Source organism: Melampsora larici-populina, assembly GCF_000204055.1.
Source record: "Melampsora larici-populina 98AG31 unplaced genomic scaffold MELLAscaffold_3, whole genome shotgun sequence".
Classification (NCBI taxonomy): Eukaryota; Fungi; Basidiomycota; class Pucciniomycetes; order Pucciniales; family Melampsoraceae; genus Melampsora; species Melampsora laricis-populina.
In genome coordinates this window covers 159,274-181,962 of record NW_006768767.1, presented here as the reverse complement: position 1 = coordinate 181,962, position 22,689 = coordinate 159,274, and the positions used below count along the sequence as shown (strand labels likewise).

The following is a 22,689-nucleotide window of genomic DNA, read 5'->3' as shown; positions in this document are numbered from 1 at the left end:
CATTGTGCACACAACTTTGTTTCCTGTTCAAGACTCACTCACACCTGACTACATAGATCTTGTGATGATCACCCAAGTATGGTGATGCTCTGAACTGCCAATTCACATCGCCATATGATCGCCAGTGTGGCATCTTGGTTGATGCAGGAGAGCCAACGTCTGAAGCGCCCCGCTGCGCCCCGCTTTTAAGCGTTTTTTTTGCAGCGGGAAGCTTACCCGCTACATGTATATCCCGCTCTCGCCCCGCTCTAAGTTCAGACCCGATACATCAGTGGCCAAGCGGTGCGCTCGTTGGACCCGCTCTCGCCCCGCTTCCATTTTTTTGAAGGCAAACGAGCGGAACGCGGCGAATAGTTTATTCACAATTTTTTTTAATATTAACAAAGAATTGAATATCTACATGAATAGATTGAAATATTTGAAAAAGAGACAAACAAAGAATGACTTGAAGTATTTTAAATAAGACGATCAAAGGAAACAAAACAAAACAAATAGCATAATGATTGTAAAGGAGTGACTTGAAGTATTAAAAGAGTAAAAGAAAGAAACTAAGATAAATCAAACCAAAACATGGTACTTGAATGAAACAAACAACGAGTGACTTGAAAAGAAAAATTGAGTAAAACACAAAACATAGGATCATTTACGACCATGGTTTTTATAGGAAGAAAGATAAGCCAGGGCTTCTGAGAATGTATCTTCTGTGGTGATACCATATCTTAACCATTCACGACAGCCAACAGCGCGAGTGATGGTTTTGGGCTTCAAAGCCCCCCGGGCAGGAACAGCAATATCGGCTGCAGATGAAAATACACGCTCTTCAGCGCAAGACGTAGCCGAAATACTGAGATAGTCTCGTGCCATTGATGCAAGAACCGGGTAGTGACAAGCATTATCCTGTTACAGAGGATATCAGGTCAGTTTTCAAGCATCGTAATTGGTCATGAGTAAGATACAAAACTCACCATCCACCAAGATAGCTCGGATTGGCCAGGGAGAATTGGATGACTACCTTGAAGGTACAAGTCTAACTCAGCTGCTCGAATTGAATCGGGTGTTTGGAAAGTCGCAGAAGAAATGAAGACATCGAACTGGTCATACACTCCACCCAAAGGCGAAGGAGTTGGATCAGGGGTAGAGGGTGGGGTAGCAGGCCAAGTATCCAAGGTCTTGCTGAACAAGGCCTCAATGCATTCTTTAGCTCGTGATGCTTCTTCGGGATAATGTAAATCAAAAAACTTCAGTCGGTATCTAGGATTAAGTATGGTGACCAGGATGATAATTTCGGCAGTCACAGCCTCTGTTTGATATTTGTCAAGCTGTTGGATCATGGTATCTACCATCCTTCCAAGGCTTGGAAAAGCAGTCGAGCTGCTGATATCAGAGAGTAGGTTATGTACTCTGAGATATTCAGCCAGGACAATAGCACCCGTTGGGGTATTGCCCTCCATACGCTTGGTCGAGTGACGAAAGACCTGACAGACGATCAAGATTCAGAAACTGGGTTGTAGATAAATCGAAGTTGAAGTAGAAAGACTTTCTTCTAATATTTTGCATAGTGTATCAACGGCGTCCCATTCATCCATGGTTATCATGATGCCTTGATAATATTTAGTCTTCCTATCAGTGATAAGAATTGAATCCACAACCTGAAAGAGTTCATGAACGTCAGCAACTCTGATGTAAGTGTATCAATCAGAAAGATAACTTACGTCTCGTCCAGCTACCAGGCGGGAATACATCTCTAGATCGATGTTCCAACAAATCCCCCAACCAGCAATTGGACCTGGTCCTTCGTAGCCCATCTGGGCAGCTCGAGCTTGGAACTCACCTCGCCGGGCATTGCTGCGAGTAAGAAGGGCGTTGAATTCCTTCAACTAAAGTGCCACCGATGTCAGTAAATGAAAGTAAAAAGGAAGTATATGAGACAAAGAAATAGTAATACCTTTAACGCTCCTTTGACCACAATGCAGCCATCGGTGGGAAGATCGTCGTAGGTAGGATCATCCTCCTTCTCATCATCACCAGTTTTCTCGTGTCTTGTGTGAAATTCGGCATTGAGGATATCGTCTTCATCATCGGATTCATCGTTATCGATGATAGTTTCGGTCGGATCGTCATTCAGAACAATGGCTGGGACAGGTACTGAGATATTGGCCGGGGTGGTAGGTTTGATGTGACGACAATCCCAAAACTTTAAGACCTTTCTTGACCACTAGTCCAAGCTTGTGGGCATAACACCTAACGTGATACTGTGATGAATCCCAGTCGACAGAATTGTCACCTTCAGAGAACATAATCTCCATTTCACGTGCCATTGTGTTGTTAGAAGCACCCGAATCAGTCGTTTGACCTAGCATGTAAAGAATCAAAGAAACAATTAGCTACTGATAGACAGAAAGATATTTGAAACGTTGAAATACTTATCTTGGTGTGCAAGTCGTGAGCCATTAAAAAACGCCCAACTGGTTTGGCTAAGAGGTAGCCAAACTTGTTCCATGCAACCAACTTCAAGGTGAGGTGGATTGTGCGGAAATTCCAGTTATCGTCAATGTAATTCGCTGATACACCGATGAAGGCGAACCAATTCCCCTTTGTTGTCCAGACATCATGGATGAGAGAGAATTTGCTCGAGTTGTTCTGTTACAAAGTGTTTTGATGATTAGTTCGAGAAAAAGAGAAATAAGAATATGAAACATAACTTACTTTTACTAAGGAGATAGCTGACTTGCTCAAGCTGCTATACAAGTCCTTAGCCACACCAGCAGCCCAAGTTGCAGACCTAAGATCAGCACGTCGATTGGCAAGTTTAAACGCCGCGCGAAGAGGGGTGTCATAGAAACGATTGAAAGGAAGCGCGTGTAAAAGGATCCACATCACAAGGACTGTGTTGCACAAGTCCACATTAAAGGTGGTGCGCGACAAGAATGAATCCAGGGTGGGCTGCCCGTTAGCTTTGTCTGAAGCGACATCGTTAGCGGCATTCTCTTGAGCCCATGTTGGCGGAAGGATACAGCCAGCTTGAATGGCACGAGATCGTAGTGGACAGGCAGACCTTCCCTTAGCCCCATCACGGTGGGCGTACAAGTTGTAGTGAGTTCGCAGACCACGGATAAATCTTCCTTTGCACCATCGGCATCTGTAAGAACGTGGATTATCACCACTCTACAGAAGAAACATTAGCATTGGGACCTTGAAGTCGAGATGGCTTTATATTGACAAAATAAATGAATGAACAACAAAACTTACCTTGCCTTTGATGTGAGTTGGTGGTTCAAAGTACTCCAACAGTTTGGAGACCCGTCCCAGTTGGGCACGGCGAACACCTTTGGTTTCGACGACTTCAATATCGGAGTCTTGATTGATGTCGATCCCATCTGGAATACCAGCCTGATGGTATTAATTCAAGAAAGATAAAGAGAACAAGTAAGAGTTGGAAAGGGATAAGATCGAAAGAAAGAAACAATTGATCAGTAGATGAAAGTGATGAGTCTTCAAAAGTTAGACTTACTACTGGTGGAACGGCCTTTTTGGGTTTCTTTCCAGGGCCTCGAATCAGAATAACTGACGAGCCAGAACCCCGAGGACGACGCTTAGAAAGAGTCTTGACACCTAGAGTTTTCTTTTTCTTCTTCTTGGTGATCTTTGGTGCAGACTCTTTGGCTTTGACAATCTCGACAACAGACGATTCAGATTCGGAGTCGTCGACAATCTGGGCAGGATCGAAGCCAAGACTATCGAAGTCAATGTCTCCAGGCAATTCGCTGTCGCTGGAAGGAGTCGGACGCTGGACAGAGACTCTGGAGTCAGGGGATTGGACAACAAACCCTTCCTTAGGACTGGGAGGGGTTTGTGGGCGAAGCGTAGGACCGGTGTTCATCGGAGGAGCGAGATATGATGTAGTAGAAGGAGCCATATCATGAACCGATCAAATCTATCAGAAGTACGAGTAAGACAGGGAAGAAAAGAGTTTGAAGGTAAGTTTTAAATAGTTTTTTGAAAACTGGTAGATCAAGTATAATCAAGGATAATGTATCAGGGATAATAGTAAGATAACTGATTGTTGCTGATGGTATTACGATTAATTGGGGAATGATCGTGCAAGGAAGGGAATCTGAGTGAGAAGTGCTCAGCTTATATGTTCGAAGACCAGATCGAATCGAAAGCTTTGAAAAGCAGGGTTTGGACCTATGATATCACTTCAAAAGGCAACATCCGATGACCGGACGGGTTGGATGAAAAGGTTGGGGTTGTTTGAGTTAGTTTGGTCTTCAAGAGAGAGATCAAGGGCACGAAGTACTTACCAGATACGATTTGAGCTATCGAAAAGCCTTGAGACATCGATAAGGCGTGTTTGTCGAAGATTTGGCTGTCCAGGTAGTAGAGGATATGGCAGATCGAAAGGTTTGGAAGGGGTCTCGTGCTTGTCTGAGGTCGCCAAGTAGAGCTGCAGGTGCCAAAAGTTGATCAGATAGTGGATGGCTGTCGGTATCTTGCGTCAGCTGTCCAAAACGCTACATACCGCTCTGAGAAGGGGCTGCGGGGCGCAAATCTGGAACGCCCCGCCCCCTTGACTTCCCGCTACAACCCCAGATTTGGGGTTAGGGCGGTGGCGGGACGCTTGCATCCGCTACAGAAAAGAACCGAGAGCGGCGGCGGGGCGACCCGCCCCGCTACCGCTTTTTGGGGCGGATCGGTTCAGACGTTGGGAGAGCAGAGAAGCTGGTCGTTTTTTCGTGAAGAGCACCCCTGAAGTACTCATAAGGAACAGAAAGACCCCTCAGAAGCAAGTGTCTCGCAAGAACTGCTTCTGGAAATGATAGAGTTGATGCGAGAGAAAAATAATACGAGACCAATATTGCCAATTGAAAAAACTAAATACACTTCTTACCATCCACTTTCTGGTACTGTACCCAGTTCTGACAAAACCACGTGATCACTATTCTCAAGCAAATGTCATTAAATAAAATCTAATTCTCTGATTTCAATAAAGGGACGACTGATATATTCAGCAAAAAAAGCTTGAAGAAAATGGCTATGTACAATCAATGAAAATGAAATGCGTATTGACATCCTCTAGTTTTCCTGTGTTAATAAGTCAAGGTTAAGCTTAGCTGTAGTAAGCTTCACGTAGCAACGCTTGAGCTCCTCAATGTTCTGTCAAGTCAAATAGAAAACACAAAAATATCTTGCATCAGAATAGCAAATCCAACTAAATTGAATTTTAAAGAAGATTACTCACCGGAGATCCAAAGTCAAAAGGAAAAGATCGAAGTTTGTTATATAATGATGATGATTCTGGAAAGAAAGTTGAGATTTCCTTCTTAGTAGCACCAGCAAAGATAAGTTCTGATTTTTCTAATTCGGTTTCCCAAGACACCAAGAGCTCGGAGCCAGCCTATGAGACAAACAGAGAAGGTGGGATTAGAGGAAAGGAAGAGTCAGAATCCAGAATTGAAGCAAGTACCTGTTTCATGAGGTCTTTATTCATGGGGTCTCTATCAACTCCTGTTGAACTCTTAGGAGTCAATTTTTCGACGAGTCTTTCCTTTTTGGTCTTTGAATGAACTTTTTTCGTTTCGACCGCCAGGACAGCTAGATCAATAGTGATGTGAAGAGTATGATTGGTAGATGAAAGTCAGTTTGAATCAAAAGGATAAAAGAGTTCTATAAGAGTACTGAAAACTAACGTTTCACTTCATCTTTGAGGATGACCAATCTGTCTTTGATAGTTTCATTTTCGTCGTGTTTCAATAAATCAGTTTGAAGATGTATAGCAGCAATTTTTTCTTTTCCAAAGATTATCAAAGTCCAACGTCTATGACCTAAAATTTTATCATCATATTGTAGTCTTCTTAATTCGGAAAGAGGTTTATCAAATATCAAACCACTCTCACGACCAAAAGACTGAGGTAGAACACAACGAAAGAATTCGAATCTGTAGGCTTTACTATACAATTTAATCCTTTTGATCCACTCAAGGTTACCAGGCCATATTTCTTCTGAAGTTTCTACACTAGTTTGGGGAGCAAGGGAATAAGGTAATATCAGGTCATTCGCGAATAGAGCTCCGCGTAGAGGTTTCGGGAGATCAAATATATAAAGCTCTCCCCATGCTTGAATCTCTTGGGATTGGCTTAAAGTATTTTTGTCGGATCTGGGGGAGGTGATTTGTGTTGATGCCATTGAAAAAAGATGATTTCTTTTTAAAGTTGAACTGAGATTGCTATATGATGATTTTGAGTGTAAAGTTATGAATGTTATGAACGAAGAATTGAATGAGGCTTGTATTGATTGTTTGGAATTATGATGGAATGGTGGGAATGGATGAGTCTGTTACGCGGTTTATATACCCGAAGCCTTGTGTTTTTTGCAAGATCATCAATCAGCTATCGTACAAGAGCGCCATTCTTGGAGAATTGAAGAAATGAACAAAAGCGCAAAAAATGGATACATCTGGCCGTTAGAAAGCCAAAGGGAAAGTTAGACTTCTTAGTATGCTGCACTCCGTTAGAATTCTGCTCAGTTCCGATCTATCGAGATTTGCTTGAAAACTTCTTGATTTTCGAATCATTTTTGTTCAGCATTTGTTGTAGGCTCACTCCGTCCCATCCACACATCAATGACTTTTCAAACCCTTTCAGTATTTGTCTGGTAGAATGGCACAGTCAACAAAGAGATCATTCTTGAGTGCCTATGCTGAACAACTGCGATCTTGTTGAAGTGAAAGGAAAAAAACACTAGTGGCTGTTAGACCGAGCTATCTGGACAACATGCAAAATGAAGGACTTTGTTTAGAAAACAAACCCTCAGGTTTTATCCGCTTAGATTGAGGAGAAAGGCCATTTATGTTAAAAAAGACAGAACAAGCTGAATGATTTTTGAGGGTAACTCTATACCAAAGTAAATCAAAACGACATATGTACGTACTCCAACTTATGCCCCTACTCGTTTTGATCCAAGCATAGAGGCAAACCTTCCAAAACAAGCTACAAGTCTAGGCTTGCTACATAATGTATATATTGATGGGTATGTCATCACCAAAGTCAATGGTCATCGTACCTGATTTATTGGACCTTCTCGCCTCACGAGGGTCGGGGATGTCTGAGTGCCCAATCGCTTCGCGCATGGCCAGGCTCACATCAGTGGTTATCAGGGTGACTAGAGAGCACAGTTAGCCAAAGTGAGGTGCCAGAGGCCGGTAATTCCGTTGATGTTCGGTGGCCTATCCAGAATCACTATGTATGACTTGAAGATAATTGTTTCAGAAGACAAGTTCAGGAGTCATAGGGTCATGAGAGGAGGAACACATTATAGGAAAGAGAAACATCTTCTTAGCGCTTAAAAGTGAAAGCCACTCGTGAGTGCAGAAAGATGTCTCCATACCCACGTCTTTGGAAGAGACAAAATATGAGAATTTTGTTGAAATATGTACTACAGACAATGTTCTTCCTTCTTTCAATTGGCAAAAGATCTCAAGATGTCTCAAGTAAAATAGCTTGCTTCAACCAGGTAATTGTAGGAGAAGGCTGGTACTTTGACACATCAATGGCTCAAAAAGATCGGATGAAGGCTTTCACAAAGCAAGGTTCTCAACATCCTCAGTCTCAGAGTATGAGAAATAATCTCAACACAATGACAGTGAAATAAATTCCAATTCCAATTCCTGATCTTAATGAATCCCAATCCTAATTCCAATTCCAACTCCTAATTTTAATGGATATAAAACAACCAATACATAACATGTTCATCAAGTATTCCGTCACATAAAGGATCAATCAAAAGATTCGGCATATGCAGAAGAGTGAGCACTATGGGTTGAATGGATAGGCCGAGAGGAAGTTCAGAGAAGGTATAGTCAGTCTCTTTCCTTTCAAAATGATTGGAAACGATTTCAGAAAAAATAAAGTATACTGATATCTTACCTTGCGCCCAAACCTTCTCTTGCCTTTAGATTCATCCCTTCATTCTTCCTCTGGGTCCTCAACAATGGTGTAGAGTACTCTGTAGCGCTGCGCAGATAACAGTTCGCTCTGTGATATAAATCAAAAGGCAAAAGTGGCACAAGAGAAATGAGTAACGAATGCAAGAAGATTGATAATTGAATGTAAGACAGTTGATAATTGGAATATGGGAACACATACCAATGGTTTCCTGGAAGTTTTTCGTGGGCAAACTCTCTTGATAGTACTTTTGATGATAAGGTTGGGTGTTCGATGAGGTGATTTGACACTACCGTCGGGGTTCATAAGTAAAGGTGGGCCGGAGTAGATGACACGAGGTCTTGGTTCAATGTGGGAGGGGTTGGAAGTCTTGAAAAATTCAGAGTGGGAAGATGTAAAGGAAGAGAAAGAGGAGTTTGGAAAAGGATAAGTCAACAAGAGAAAAGAAGATTGATCCAGATAGGTGAATGGGTTAACAGCACATACCATAGAATTGTCACCAGGTGCGCTGGAAAGAACGCTTGAAGATGTGGATCTTCTTCTGATGCGAAGGGGGCGTTCGAGAGTTGGGGATGGGCAAGGTTCCTCAAGGTTAAAGATGGATAGTCTAGCTGGGGAGAGACCACCAAGTTCTACTTCCAAGGGGCTTCGCTCGCTACCGGAAGCGGCGCCCTTGAAAGGCAAAAAAAATAAGAGTCAGGAAGTGAAAATGGAAAGGATGAAAGGATTAGAGGGGGTCAAAAAGTGAGCGAAAGAAACCAGTGCTCACTGAATTGACATTGTTGACATTGTTGGTGAACACTTTCTTGACTCTACAATTCTTGAGATCGAGGGCAGGAGGACGCATTGTGATCAAGACGAGTTTTCTAAGTGAAGAAAAAGGTTGTGAGAGGGATTGAGGGATGAGATTTGAAATGAGGCGGAAGGAATCAAAGGTGGAGTTTGGTATTGTTGTGGTATGTTGTGAAGAGATCTCTGAGTAAAAAATACAATCACTACGCGCTAAATAATGACTGGGATCAGCATCACCTTGGTCGCATTTTTAATGTTGACTGAACATTTACAATAATGCTAGTACATTATTTTACCCTTTGTACTCAAGATAATAAAGCAGAAGCTGTACGGAAAATGTTATGGTGCCTACGTCTCCAGTTTCTAGCATTAATCCACGCGCACCCTTTCACGCGTTCTTACTTATTGATCTCAAAAAGTCCACTCACGGTATTCGTCCATCTGAGTGTTGACTATCGTGAATTTTGAGTCGATTTTCAATACATAGCTAACAAGCACTTGGCCACTGTGACGTTCAGTTCACCCCAGCTTCCCTATATTGACCAATTCAGCATTGAACATACTATAGCGAAGTTTTCGTTGGAACTAAAATTTGTTGGCCTCTCTTCAGCTAAATTATTTCCTTTCAACCCCGGATCACCTCTCCCATCACCGATTTTTGGACGGCCCTGAGCATCAGCAGAATACTTGTAGGCTTTTAGTCCGAAGAATCTGCCCAGAATTGCTTGGTGAGTATTGTAGACTCATCCCCCTACGATCATCTACTTCCTGTGTTCGCGTAGACTTATCTTCCTCCGATCCCCTTTTCATTTGATATTGGGCTATCGCATCAATCGTGATATTCGGCTCGCCTCAGCTTTCTCGCATTATGGATGACAATCCTGGAATCTACAATATAAAAAATTGATTTGTTAAGATTCAATTGGTTAGACGGTCGCAGTCCAGCGAATTTAGGTACCTCGCATTATCAGAATTATCTCGTTCAAGGGAACTATATGCCCCAAGTCTCGCATTTGTGGTTGTTGATCCTGAAAATGGAACACATATCATCTATACATTGATGTTCATGTTGATTCATGCTCAGTCCACGCCTTCTAACACTCAGCTGGTGTTGATTGACCATGGATTTCTGTTGGCAGCGACCCGCTGGAGTTTCCATGGTATGAACCTAGTTTTGATTCTGGTCTTGCTATAAAGTCAGTGAGCTTTTCGACCAAAGGTTATATGAAAGCTTCCTTGAATCCAGAACGATCTGATTTGATGACATCGATGACGCCTTATATGTCTATATTCAATCCTGGAACATACGAACATGAAATTTCGAATCCTCTAGAGAGTACCTGTGGCCTGCCTTGACTTTTCCCACAGAAGAGATATTTTTTGGCCACTGTGAAAGCTTCTGATGTCGAGTCGCTAGAGTCGATAGGCCTTTGAGACACATTCTTATTGACTCATCCTAGAAACATGCACATCATTTATGCATTGATCATTCTGGGTTTGTAATCCACGATTTTGACATGGCTTAGCAATCAATCATTGCTCGAGTCCTCCTAGGTTCGATTTTTTGGTCTGGTCTGACCCCAGTGACTCTATATCCAAAGGATGTATGCAAGCTCTCGCAAATGTAGAGTGGTCAGATGAAAATTTTCAAAGATATCCCACAAGTCATCTCGATCGTAGACAGATGAACATGAAGATCAACGAGAGTCTTTGTCCCGTGTCCTGTCTTTCCCGGCAGATATTGAGACCTATGCATTCTAGGGTCTGCTCTACATTATTCTCGCATTGACTGACTGAAAGTGCCATGATGTGATTTAGAGCTTCAAGTCAATCGAGCCGATTTTTTCATTTCATCTCTTTGCTTGGGTGCGTGGATACTGCGCGTGCTCACAACCTCTGGCGCAAGCATCACTTCGGCAGTGCAACTAAACATCACCAAGATATATGCACCTAAAGTGCCGAATATAGATCTCAGCAGGAGAACGTATGGAACGCCTGGTCTGATAATTGGCTGCCAAGGATCCTCCACAAACAACTTGTTTACCCTTGAGGCAGTTGATGCGTGGACCCAGGGCTTCTTGGCTGCTTCGAATGCTTTTGAAAGCTACACGATCGTTGACGGTGTTGCATAGTATTCTCGAGTTACAGGCGTTTGATTATCCGAATTAGACGAGCACCACATCAATAAGATTAAGAATGAGATCGTAGTCGATGAGATTCATTGATAGTGGCAAGTTGACTGAGTCGATTCCTCAAATTGACCCAAAACTTCAAGGCGATCTGACTAATATTTGAGGGTTTGGGGGTTTTCGACTTTTTCAACCCACAACCCACCTCTGAGTGTCATAAGCTTATGAACATGTATCATCACTTTCCTGCATGACTCCCACTCGGACCTTCATAGAAATTTTCGTTGATGGCGTATGGAGTTTTTCAACAACAGAATCCAACACAATACACATTTTAGTTCAATTGAAGGAACCGTGACAAATTAGGACGGGCGACAAGTTCAACTTCAAGGCTCTTCAAGGTACAGATGCAATTCAAGAAACCCGATGTTGTTGGAATGAATATCTCCACAAAACATCGCTTGAACTTACAAAGACTTGCGACAGGGATAGCTTGCCGAAAATTTGAGCCTTACAATTTTCGATCTTGCCAGAAAAGCGATTTGGTGTACAAAAAGTGGAAGAAAGACCACTGTACCATCCCATACCACCTTGCTACCTTGCTGTTGGCACATGTCATCTCCAGTACAATGGGCATCTTAAGTTCGAAAACAATCATAGGGTGTTAGTATCCATGATCCCATAGACTCGAAGACAAGGGTCAACATTGAAGTCATTATCGTTTATTTCATGGTATGTAGTGAATATTTATTTGACGACACGGCAAATGTCTACCCGTGCAAAAACAAGAGAAAAATTTTGATAGGATTTGATAGGATTCAACGAGAGTATATGTACATACATAATAATCAACTCATACAGACAATCTGATTACCTAGAACCAAATAGTAAAGATCTTAATCAATCTTGAAGAGAATCAGTATCACTTTGTAGAATCGTCTAGCTACCCACAGGGACAAGTGTTGATGAGAGATAGCCAGGATATGATGACGGAGAATTCATACCTCCTCAAGACGGATTCTACGCTCCAAAAAAAGTTAGGTTATCATCACACTCCTTGGATGAGTAACAATCTCAACACATTTAAGAAATATACAAATCCCAATTCCTAAATTTAATTGGAAAAAAAATGCCACACAAACCGGTCAAAAAGAGGTTCCGTATATTCAGAAGAGTGAATACTTCACGGTGTTTAAGTAGACCAATCACAGTGCCTGCCTGGGCTGCCCCAGGCATTGGAGGCTCCAAGAGGTATAGCCTCTACGGGCAAAGTGAATAGCTTGCCTTTGGTCCGAATTGTCTCTTTCTGTGATTATCAAGGAGTGTAGCACCAAAAACGCTAGAGGTAAACTTTTGATCTTTGTAGAGTTACTTAAAATCACTCCCACTGTGACAAAGGTCTTTGAAGCAAAAACTTCGAGGGCCATGACATTGACACCATATAAGGAGAGAGCCACGTACTCTGAACAACACAAAGTTGGCACAATACTTGGATGTGACACTGGAAGCCACATTGATATGTATAAAGACACCGCAGCATATGTAACTTTTTGATATGGGAAGATGAAACAAAATGGGTTGAAACCCTCCCTGAAGTCAACTTTGGAAGCCAAAATTCTCAAGAAACATCTCCAATTTCAGAAAGGAAATTGTAAGATTAGGTCTGTAAGTGGACAGCAACATCATAGCACAAGTTCCGCAAGATGAGATAGGGAATTTTGTGACCATCCTCAGAATGTGAGCAATAATCTCAACACAATGACAGTGAAATAAATTCCAATTCCAATTCCTGATCTTAATAAATCCCAATCCTAATTCCAATTCCAACTCCTAATTTTAATAGATATGAAACAACCAATACATAACATGTTCATCAAGTATTCCGTCACATAAAGGATCAATCAAAAGATTCGGCATACGCAGAAGAGTGAGCACTATGGGTTGAATGGATAGGCCGAGAGGAAGTTCAGAAAAGATATAGTCAGTCTCTTTCCTTTCAAAATGATTGGAAACGATTTCAGAAAAAATAAAGTATACCAATATCTTACCTTGCGCCCAAACCTTCTCTTGCCTTTAGATTCGTCCCTTCATTCTTCCTCTCGGTCCTCAACAATGGTGTAGAGTACTCTGTAGCGCTGCGCAGATAACAGTTCGCTCTGTGATATAAATCAAAAGGGAAAAGTGGTACAAGAGAAATAAGTAACTAACGCAAGAAGATTGATAATCGAATGAAAGAAGATTGATAATTGGAATTTGGGAACACATACCAATGGTTTCAAGAAAGTTTTGCGGGGGCAAACTTTCTTGATAGTGCTCTTGATGATAAGGTTTGGTGTTCGATGAGGGGATTTGACACTACCATCGGGGTTCATGAGCAAAGGTGGGCCCGAGTAGATGAAACGAGGTCTTGGTGCAATGTGAGAGGGGTTGGAAGTCTTGAAAAATTCAGAGTGGGAAGATGTAAAGGAAGAGAAAGAGAAGATTGGAAAAGGATATGTCAACAAGAGAAAAGAAGATTGATCCAGATAAGTGAATGGGTTAACAGTACATACCATAGGATTGTCACCAGATGCGCCGGAAAGAACGCTTGAAGATGTGGATCTTCTTCTGATACGAAGGGGGCGTTCGAGAGTCGGGGATGTGAAAGGTTCCTCAAGGTTAAAGATGGATAGTCTAGCTGGGGAGAGACCACCAAATTCTAATTCCAAGGGGCTTTGCTTGCTACCGGAAGCGGCGCCCTTGAAAGGTAAAAAAAATAAGAGTCAGCAAGTGAAAATGGAAACGATGAAAGGATTAGAGGTGTTCAAATAGGGAGCGAAAGAAACCAGTGCTCACTGAATTGTCATTGTTTACATTGTTGGTGAACACTTTCTTGACTCTACAACTCTTGAGATCGAGGGAATGGGGACGCATTGTGAGAGAGACGAGAGATTCGAGTGAAGCAGAAGGTTATAGGAAGGATGAAGGGATGAGAGTTGAAGTGAGGCGGAAGGAATTGAAGGTGGAGTTCGGAATTGGTGTGGTGTGTTGTGAAGAGATCTCTGAGTAAAGAATACAATGACTACGACTAAATAATGACTAGGATCAGCATCACCTTGGTCGCATTTTTAATGTCGACTGAACATTTACGATAATGCTAATACATTATTTTACCCTTTGTACTCGAAATAATAAATCAGAAGCTGTAAGGAATTTATTATTCTCGCCGCATCGCCGATTACATTCTTTTATTGTAGGGAAATGCATGCCCATCACCCTACAACTTCACTCAATGTCCCCGAAAATGTCTACCTTGAGGTGTGTCCACCGCCCCAGAGTTTCCATACATGGATTCATACACATTTGGTGAGCGTGACGGTCAGCTTTCCTTAGCTTGCCCACGTATTGGGTGCTGATCACTTCCAAATTCACAATAATATGAGTGAATAGATTTGGTTTTATCAATTCCTACTGACAATGATACAACATAACCGGTCCGTCAGTCCTTCAATTTTTCCTGCCTTCCACGACTAACAACATATCATCAAAAGAACGTACGCGACCTCTGCTCTTACCACTTTACTTCATGATTCGGTTGCGATTTTTATTTGGAAGCGAGCCTTATAATTCATATCAACAATTCTCAGCTGCAATTTTTCGTTGCTCAATGTATTCTTTGACTGAAGGTTTCATAAGAGCTCTAGCAAACGTAGCAAAGAGTGTCCATTTTTGATATTCTCAAGAAGACTTCACAAGCCATTTGTCAACCTCTCTTTAGAGCTTTTCTTTCATTTGTTTCATCTTTCCCGCAGAGATGTAAGATCAAGACAGTTTTGATCTAATCCGGATGATCCAGATGTCACAGATACTCCACATATTGAATGGATCGCTGTGATCGACCTTTTACAATTGACATCTATACTATTACTAGTCGATGTCATTGTGTTGCGTACACCTCGGAGCATCTTACAAAATGAACGATGGCCGGGAGTCTAAACTTCTCACTGTCCTCTCAATAAAATATTTGATTGTAGGAGCTGGAATCCATGCTCACATTATGATTTAGGTCTTGAAGCCGTGCTCTGGTTGAGTGTTTTGATACAATAGACCTTTTGTAATCGGCAGCTACAGTCTCATGAAGCACTGTTCCAACCTTCAAGCACCTGACAAAGTTCATGGTCACCAGAAGGGTTATCTTGTCGATAGCCTCTCAAGACACCAATCGGTTGAGGAATTCTGGATCGAACCTCATTCCCGAATTTAGCTTTCCAGGCCAGGTTTTGATTTAGTGGACCGATACTGTAGACTTTCAAAACTGACAGTTACAGTCTCATCAAGTTCCGCGTACAACGGGGAGCATCAAAGTATATGATGACCAGAAGTCATATCTTCTCGATGGATTCATTATGCAACGATCGGTTCGGGAACTGAGTCTCGAAGTTCATTCTCGAATTCAAGTCTCGAGATCATGGTCTGATTTTCAGCTTCAAGTTGATCAAGCGAACTGACATTTCATATCTTTGATGGATTCCATTGTACAAATTGCTTGTGCTTGCTGCTGCCAAAACGAAGCGTGACAGCAATGTTTTGGCGGTGTAGCTAGCCTCTCAATCCGATATCTATGCCCCCAAACATACATTCTAGCAGGATTCAGGAAGATGTCAAAGTCGGCTCACGAATCGCCGCCCGACATCTTTTGTTAAACAAAATCATCTGCCCTTAAGGCAGTTAATGCTTGGAACCAAGCACGATCAGTTTTCGGCTTGATGGAAAGCTTGTACGCAGGAGCTGTTGATATTTCGTTCGATGTGATACAATCATCCCTTGGGCTTTCAGTCTTTGGTCAGACAACACGACATCTAGTTTCAGCTTCAAATGACAGGTGTTCGATTATTTTGATTGGATGGAATGATCTTGAAGATAAAAATACGAGTCGGCGAGAGAAAGATAAGAACCGATACATCCCCTCAGCCTGCGAGTGTGACCACCTTGAAGGCAGCTTGGCTAATATTTGAGAGTTTTGCTTAGTGTAGCAGTTTTTGACCGCTTAAATGACTCAAAATGACAAGTTTGCTAACAAAAATTAAAATTCCATTCATGGTCCCTTCACGGTCACTCTTAACCTTCACCTTCAAAGACAAATCTTCCTGTCAATCAATGATCTCAGGAAAAGCTATTTTTTCCAGAAAAAGATACATTGTCGACTTTGCTTCATACCACAAGAGAAATTGAAAATCTTCACGGGACATAATGATTTTTTTTTGTCAATTTGGGTTCCATGCTTGTATAATTCTCTACTTTGGTGTTCATCATTTTGTAATGTTGAGAGATCATCATGACTAGAAATTTTTCTGATCCATAAAAGCTTTCATAACAGCAAATTATCCATCTCCATTTAATTATATCTAAGCTCTCTGATTTCCGATGAAATCCATTGTTTGAGCTTTCTCCAGATATACACGAAGAGGAAACTGATTTTTTTATTACAAAGTTACAAACATGATGAAATTTGCCAAATCTTGGAGATTCGCGCAACACTTGGACTCCTTCAAGGAGCGTCGACAGGTATCAGGTCAATAGCCTCACAGCCAACTATCGGGCCTACATAAATCTTGTCGGTGTACCGGCATGTACTCTTGTTTCTCAAGTTCACTTCCATCTTCATCTTTATAATCGACCCTATCGATACTGACTTCGTGGTATTCTCAGCATTTCTCGTCCCTTAGCCTGTTGTTTAGGGTCCGGCAAACACCCTTGGCCTGCGCCTGCACATCACAAAATCAACGTGATAAGCTCGTCTCGATTGAACTTTCTCGATATCAAACTTTTGGAAGCATCAATCTTCAAAGGACAATATTTACTCCTAATTTGTCGCTTCTCAGCTCTCTCCCTAAGCCGAGTCTCTTGAGGATACAAGTGACCAGCACCTGAAAACACTAGGACAAGATGGCATCCTCCTGTTGCAAGGCTCAGCTTTCACTTTGGCACGAGATTATCTCGAAATGTAATGAGAAGACTACGCCAGAGGACCAGCATGTCAAATTTATTCAAAAACGATTTGATGAACTTGATTCTAAAGGATTTACTTGGTCAAAAGAATCGATCCTTGATATCTTTCTTCAACTCGGTCTATCAGAAAGCCCAGATGTGACTTCCTCATCGGTCAATGACTTACCCGAATCTCGCGTTGGCCAAGAAAATGAAATCTCATTTGATGTGTTGACAGAAGTTATCCAAAATGTGGAATTAGAACATAAATCTCGTCCAATGGGCCTTTTGGATCTACCTATCGAGGTCTTCCACAAGGTACTTGAACAGCTCAATTGCATGGCAGGCCTCGAAGATGGGCAAAATTACATGAAAAAGCACCTAGCCAAGGTGATAATCACAGGTCCGGGTGACAGGAAGCCATACACGACCTATTTGCACCAAAACTCACCAATATTGAACAGCATCCAAGCCTTTTCACTTACTTCGCGTGAAATATACAACCGTTGTGAACCGTGGCTATGGCGAGTGAGTCACCTCCATATCAACTCGTGAAACAAGGAAACACTTCTAATCATGATCTGTCACTCATTATAATTTTCAGAAATTAAGTTTTCCCACTGCTCTTCCAGCACCAATAGATCTATGGACTAAAGATATCCTTCTCAGAAGAGGCTCCCATGTCCGATCTCTAAGACTCTGTCTCTCCAAAAACTGCAGCAAACCTCATGGCGACCCTGTGTATGATCCCTTCTACGATAATCTCATCACTGATCCCAACTTTCACTGCAACTGGATTTCACCGAAGAATGCGAAAGACTTGATACTTCAGTGCCCCAACCTTTCTTGCCTGTCTTTTTATTATTGCCACGAAGAACAGGATGAAGACATAGGTGGAACAGAAACTTTTCTATTAGACTTGATTCCGCTATTGTCAAATTTCAAACTTCAGCATTTGTCATGGGATCGATGAATTTTACAGACTACCCTTTACAGACATTAATGTCTGTAAAACATGAGTCTCTGTAAAAATACATTTTTCCCGGGCCAATGTTGAAATTTACAGCGATTTTTCAAATTCCGAACGTATGTAAACAAAAACACCGCAAACGAATGTACGCAAAAATACATCTCCAGTATTCTAATGTTGAAATTTCCGTATCATCTTTGACGAGCATTAATCACCGCCAAAAAACTCGACTGCAAAAAGCCATAAAGCTGGCTCAGTATATATTTTTGCGAGACAAGTCGAACAGACTAAGTTTCATCTGCAAAACCTGTTTCGCGAAATTCGTCTCGAAGCGGCCAACATCGAAAATTACGGCGAACAAATTACGGTGAACATTTCCTCCCATATCGAAAATTACGGCGAACATTTCCTCTGTCGTTCCTTCACAACCATGACGAATATGGACGTGGTCCCGGGCTCATCATGGGTACCCTTACCCATCCTCGCGAGGATGGATGTTGGCATACTAGGCAACCACATATCGAACCAAGCCTCTTCCCAAAAGGGAATCCTATTGGACGTGGACAAGGCATTTCAACTCATCACAACATCCATTTAGTGATCCAAGCCTCTTCCCAAAGGAGAATCGCTTTGGACGATGTCAAAAAAATGATAGCGAACCATCGGCAAAAAGGCAATGGATTCGGAAAAAGACAAATAAAGCTCTAGTCTTCGACCGTCGTTCATACCCCGACGAATTTTTTTTCCTCCTCTAAGCCGTGTTTTTTTTTGAATCTTTGAATTCGATTCTTACCATCAAAATCCACCATCAAGACCCATCCCGACCACCAACAAAAACAACAGCTTTCTCCTTTATAAAGCATCTCCATCAATTCTCAATACTAGTCTTTCGTTCGTTCCCCATTTAATCAACCTTTCAAAGCTTCCTTTATCCAAAGCTTCCTTTACTCCGTCACTTATCATCTTTCCCACTCTTTTGATTTATCTCCTCGTCACTATCGCTTTCACATTTTAGGCCCTCCAAGATGACTCACAGCGATATGTCCGATCACGAATCCAACGGATCAGTCCATGAATACGACGACTACGCTGACGATGGCTCTGACGCTGGATCTGTCGCCTACTCTGTCGGCTACGACACAGATGAGCAACTACGGGACTTCAGCCACTTCCCGGACGAGTCACGTTCTGAGATTCTGGACAACAACGACGACGAACTCGACGAGGATGATCACAATCCTCGCGAGGAAGACCACAGTGGATCCGCTCAGCTCCCAGTCCAAGAAAAGTCGAAGGTAGTTGCCAAGAAGAAGGGCAAGAAGACCTTTGGCCTTCCACTCGACCGAGCATCCTTTGAAACCTTCATAGATCATAACACGACTCTAGACGACGAAGGGTACCCAAAGCTCCCCAACGGCAAGACGGTCTTTGTTAGGCATCCGGGCCAGACGCTCACCAACTGGGGCACCTTTGCTTTCACTTACAAAACTTCCGGTGGTGGGTTTCAGGAAAAACGACCTGACTGGCGAACCGTCCGGTTTGCTTGTCTTGGTGTGGTTATCTGTTCCAATGCGGAATGTGATTACCTTGGCTCACCACCTACTGCCCGCGGAAAAATAGCTGAAATGAAAGACACGTGAGCATCTACTCATCCAATAATATCCTCGATTGATTGCAAGATCTGACTTTATATTCCCTTCCCCATTTTATCCATATCTACTTTCTCATTTTAATATCTTTATTCTATCTTTCTTTCCTTATCATCCGTTAGGCCTATCAAATGCCCGGCGGCTCTATGCTCTGAGTACCTGCGTCACATCCCATGTGAAGACACGATATGTCGGCTGGATGAGCACCTCCCAACCGGTTGGGGTATCATCAGACACGCTGGTTTCCACGTTCATCCATGGCCACGTCGTGGCAAGCCTGATAAGTTATCCATCAGCAAGTTTGGCGAAAGGGTTGTCAACAACCCTTCTGTCGGGCCGTTGCAACACAAGGTACAAATTTCATCACCACTGTTTCTTTTCCATTTCTTTTAGACTATCCATTTCATTTCTTTTAGACTCTATCTTTTCCATGTCTGATTGCTCATTAGACTTTGTGACTGTCTCAATCCCAGGTCGGTCGGGCTCCAGCAGGAAAGCAAGAAATCAAGACAGCTTCCGCTATCCATCCGGCTTTTGGAAATTTGCATCGGACCGGCTACTACCGTCGCAAGCTATTGGTGGACGCAGGTGTCATTCCAGAGAAAAAAATTCCCGGCTCAGGCGACAGTTTTATCTTGGACATGATCCACTGGGCCAAGTAAGTCACATATTCCATTGTATATTCTTCTCTGCATCATTTATAATGTTTAATTGCTAACATATTTACCCTCTTTTCCCCTCAAGACTTGGCTTGAGGATGATTTCCTCATCTTTCTTGCCTGAGAATACCCATATGACCTTTCAAACCCCGTGGATGGCCGAGCAATTCCTAGCACGAGAGGAAGATGGTGGCGTCTACAGCGGGGGACTTTTATCCGACGTGACCTACAAATTTTTCGCTAATGGCTACCTCATGACGACTTCTATGTACCAATCTGTCATTCACCGGTGGATTCCGATTCAGCTCACCTGGCTATACGGTCTCTCGGAAGAGCACTACGTGGCTCATTTCCAGGCGCTGATGAAGCAAATCAAGGACGCCCAACTGTTACCCGCTGAACGAGACATACTTGTCAGACAAGTCGTGGATTTTTCTGCTGCACAGAAAAACGGTTTCATAAGAGCTTACATGGACGTTTTTGATGTAACCGATAGGGCCCAAGCGTTAGGCAAACTTCGTGGTTGTCAAGAACACTTCCGTGCTTCAGTCACACGGATACGGCGTAATCTCAATGTCATCCCTAGGCACCAGCAAGTAAGTTTTACATTTAGCCTAACTCTTTGAACTTCAATCATAAAATAAAACCAACATTGTACTAATTTATCATTTTGCAGGGCGAGTTCCAAAGGCTTACGGAGGCTCTCTTGGTCAAGGACGAGGCCGGCAAGGCCACGTACGAGGAGAATATCGCTACCTTGAGACGCCTATTCCCCAAAGCCAAGCGTTGGCTTGATTGGTGGCAAGCTTCAGATACCGAGGCCATGCTTTTCCGGTCGAGGCAGAAGCAGATTGACGATGACGGACTGTGTGACGACCTTCCTGAAACAACCAATGCTCAAGAGTCAATGCACCGCGTGTATTACATGATTTCGTACGTTATCTCAATCTCATTACATTTCTATTTCTCTTTCTCATCTCAATCCGCTATAACTTCTTTTCAGGGAAGGTAATTGTACCGTCCAGGTGGGCTTGGTGCAGCTCTATGCTCTAGTCTCCAGCCTTCAAAGGGACCACGCCGATCTACTTCGAGGTGTGTCCATCGAATACGGTTGCAACAAAAACTACGAGAAAGTCGCGGAGACCTTGGGATGGTCCAAAAAGAACCGAAATCGCAAGGACAAGCGCAACGACGGCCGCGCTCCCGACACCACCGACGCTCTTCTAGGTTCCAAATCCAAAAAGCTCGGTAGACCCGTTGGTGCAATCAATATCGATCGAAACCCCGTCACCACCTTCCAGGGCTTCTTTGCGTCGACCACCGCTGGCCGCCGTAACCGCTGCTGGCTCGATTCGATTGCAGAGTGCTTGCATGCACTCTGCACTCCTCTATGGTTCCACGCCTCCAAAGGCAAGACCAATCACATCTATACGAAGGTCATGAAGGTTCTGTCCTCGCGCGCCACTTGGGAGATGTCACAGAAAGGTAACATTAGGAGCATCTTATCTTTAGGACAGAACACAATCCACGCCGCCGCTCAAGCCATTTCAGACAGTTTCCCCACCGACCAATTTGCCTCTGCTGACACCTTCTTCGAGTTGATTTTCGACGCAAGAGATAACAGCAAGTCTGTTCCAGCTCCCGCGAGGTCTTTATTCCGTCTCCACCGTCTCCGCAAACTGGTTTGCTCTCGCGATTCTTCCCATCGCATTAACGAAACAATTCCCACGAATACTATCAACCTCTGTCCTCAAGACTTTCAAGGGCAATTGACTTATGCCCATACATCCGATTTGATCGCTCAATGGACCTCTCCAGCTGGAATCCGCGGAGTTTCTAACCGACACTGTCAAGCCTGCAAGAAATTGGACGAGGGCTCACCTCCATTTGTGGAGAGAAACCAGCTGTCTTTCGAACCTAACCCTCCTCCACCTCACCTCTACGTGCATCTCGAGCTTTCGAGATTCTTGATATCAGACTCAAAGAGACCCGAAATGGTGAGGATGCAGGCCGAGTGTAACTTGCCTTACAAATTAACTTTGTTTGGTATTGATTACTTCATGCGTGCACGAGGTTTTTGGGCAGGTGGACACTTTTGGTGTCAAGTGGTACGTACGGTTGGAGGCCTTACCGGGGTATGGCACCACAACGATTTGCAGAATGCAGGTATTGCAACATTGAGCAGTCGGGACCTGGAAAGTATTGGTGGAGCTATGGCGAGTACAAGCTGGGCAATGTACTCCCGAGAACCTACGACTGACGAAGCCGTGATTATCGAGGCTGCCAATGCAAAGATCATGAAGACCAATGCTGATATCAATGGCAATATCCCGTTCTCTCAAACTATGAAGTCACGAAAGAACAAAGGCGAAGACGCTCTCACGGCGGCTGAGAAGGCGCTAGATGATTCAACTGCTTCAGACCAATCCGAAGCCGACCAAGATGTGAAAGCTGGTGAGTCATAACTTTCTTTTATTATTGCTATTGATTCTTCACATATCACATATCATTCAAGGTCTTTCTCATCCGCCAAACCAGAGGCCGCCATGGAAAGTATGACACAAGAGGAAATCGATAACA

The 22,689-nt window shown here is 43.0% G+C and overlaps 7 protein-coding genes across 7 annotated transcripts; 3 read left to right on the top strand and 4 right to left on the bottom strand.

Annotated features, from left to right (window-relative positions):
• Positions 1-5,076: 5,076 nt before the first annotated feature.
• On the bottom strand, positions 5,077-6,186 carry MELLADRAFT_102159 (uncharacterized protein; the record flags this gene model as incomplete). Its single annotated transcript, XM_007404872.1, has 4 exons — positions 5,077-5,157; positions 5,243-5,398; positions 5,468-5,595; positions 5,691-6,186. The coding sequence occupies 4 exons, from the start codon at positions 6,184-6,186 to the stop codon at positions 5,077-5,079; spliced, it is 861 nt and encodes a 286-aa protein (XP_007404934.1).
• A 1,778-nt stretch (positions 6,187-7,964) lies between these two features.
• Positions 7,965-8,790, bottom strand: MELLADRAFT_90759 (uncharacterized protein; the record flags this gene model as incomplete). Its single annotated transcript, XM_007404871.1, has 4 exons — positions 7,965-8,033; positions 8,145-8,312; positions 8,430-8,615; positions 8,713-8,790. The coding sequence occupies 4 exons, from the start codon at positions 8,788-8,790 to the stop codon at positions 7,965-7,967; spliced, it is 501 nt and encodes a 166-aa protein (XP_007404933.1).
• A 3,203-nt stretch (positions 8,791-11,993) lies between these two features.
• MELLADRAFT_102157 (uncharacterized protein) lies at positions 11,994-12,418 on the top strand (the record flags this gene model as incomplete). The annotated part of the gene is made up of 2 exons (XM_007405377.1): positions 11,994-12,135; positions 12,231-12,418. The coding sequence occupies 2 exons, from the start codon at positions 11,994-11,996 to the stop codon at positions 12,416-12,418; spliced, it is 330 nt and encodes a 109-aa protein (XP_007405439.1).
• Positions 12,419-12,951: 533 nt separating this feature from the next.
• MELLADRAFT_90758 (uncharacterized protein) lies at positions 12,952-13,777 on the bottom strand (the record flags this gene model as incomplete). Its single annotated transcript, XM_007404870.1, has 4 exons — positions 12,952-13,020; positions 13,132-13,299; positions 13,417-13,602; positions 13,700-13,777. The coding sequence occupies 4 exons, from the start codon at positions 13,775-13,777 to the stop codon at positions 12,952-12,954; spliced, it is 501 nt and encodes a 166-aa protein (XP_007404932.1).
• An 863-nt stretch (positions 13,778-14,640) lies between these two features.
• Positions 14,641-15,536, bottom strand: MELLADRAFT_102155 (uncharacterized protein; the record flags this gene model as incomplete). The annotated part of the gene is made up of 4 exons (XM_007404869.1): positions 14,641-14,808; positions 14,898-14,986; positions 15,012-15,142; positions 15,520-15,536. The coding sequence occupies 4 exons, from the start codon at positions 15,534-15,536 to the stop codon at positions 14,641-14,643; spliced, it is 405 nt and encodes a 134-aa protein (XP_007404931.1).
• Positions 15,537-16,789: 1,253 nt separating this feature from the next.
• MELLADRAFT_102154 (uncharacterized protein) lies at positions 16,790-18,399 on the top strand (the record flags this gene model as incomplete). The annotated part of the gene is made up of 3 exons (XM_007405378.1): positions 16,790-17,359; positions 17,436-17,513; positions 18,088-18,399. The coding sequence occupies 3 exons, from the start codon at positions 16,790-16,792 to the stop codon at positions 18,397-18,399; spliced, it is 960 nt and encodes a 319-aa protein (XP_007405440.1).
• Positions 18,400-18,826: 427 nt separating this feature from the next.
• Positions 18,827-22,668, top strand: MELLADRAFT_90757 (uncharacterized protein; the record flags this gene model as incomplete). The annotated part of the gene is made up of 9 exons (XM_007405379.1): positions 18,827-19,437; positions 19,573-19,801; positions 19,924-20,108; positions 20,195-20,705; positions 20,786-21,042; positions 21,113-21,998; positions 22,073-22,106; positions 22,183-22,563; positions 22,625-22,668. 9 exons carry the CDS (start codon positions 18,827-18,829, stop codon positions 22,666-22,668), a joined length of 3,138 nt encoding a protein of 1,045 aa, XP_007405441.1.
• Positions 22,669-22,689: the final 21 nt, after the last annotated feature.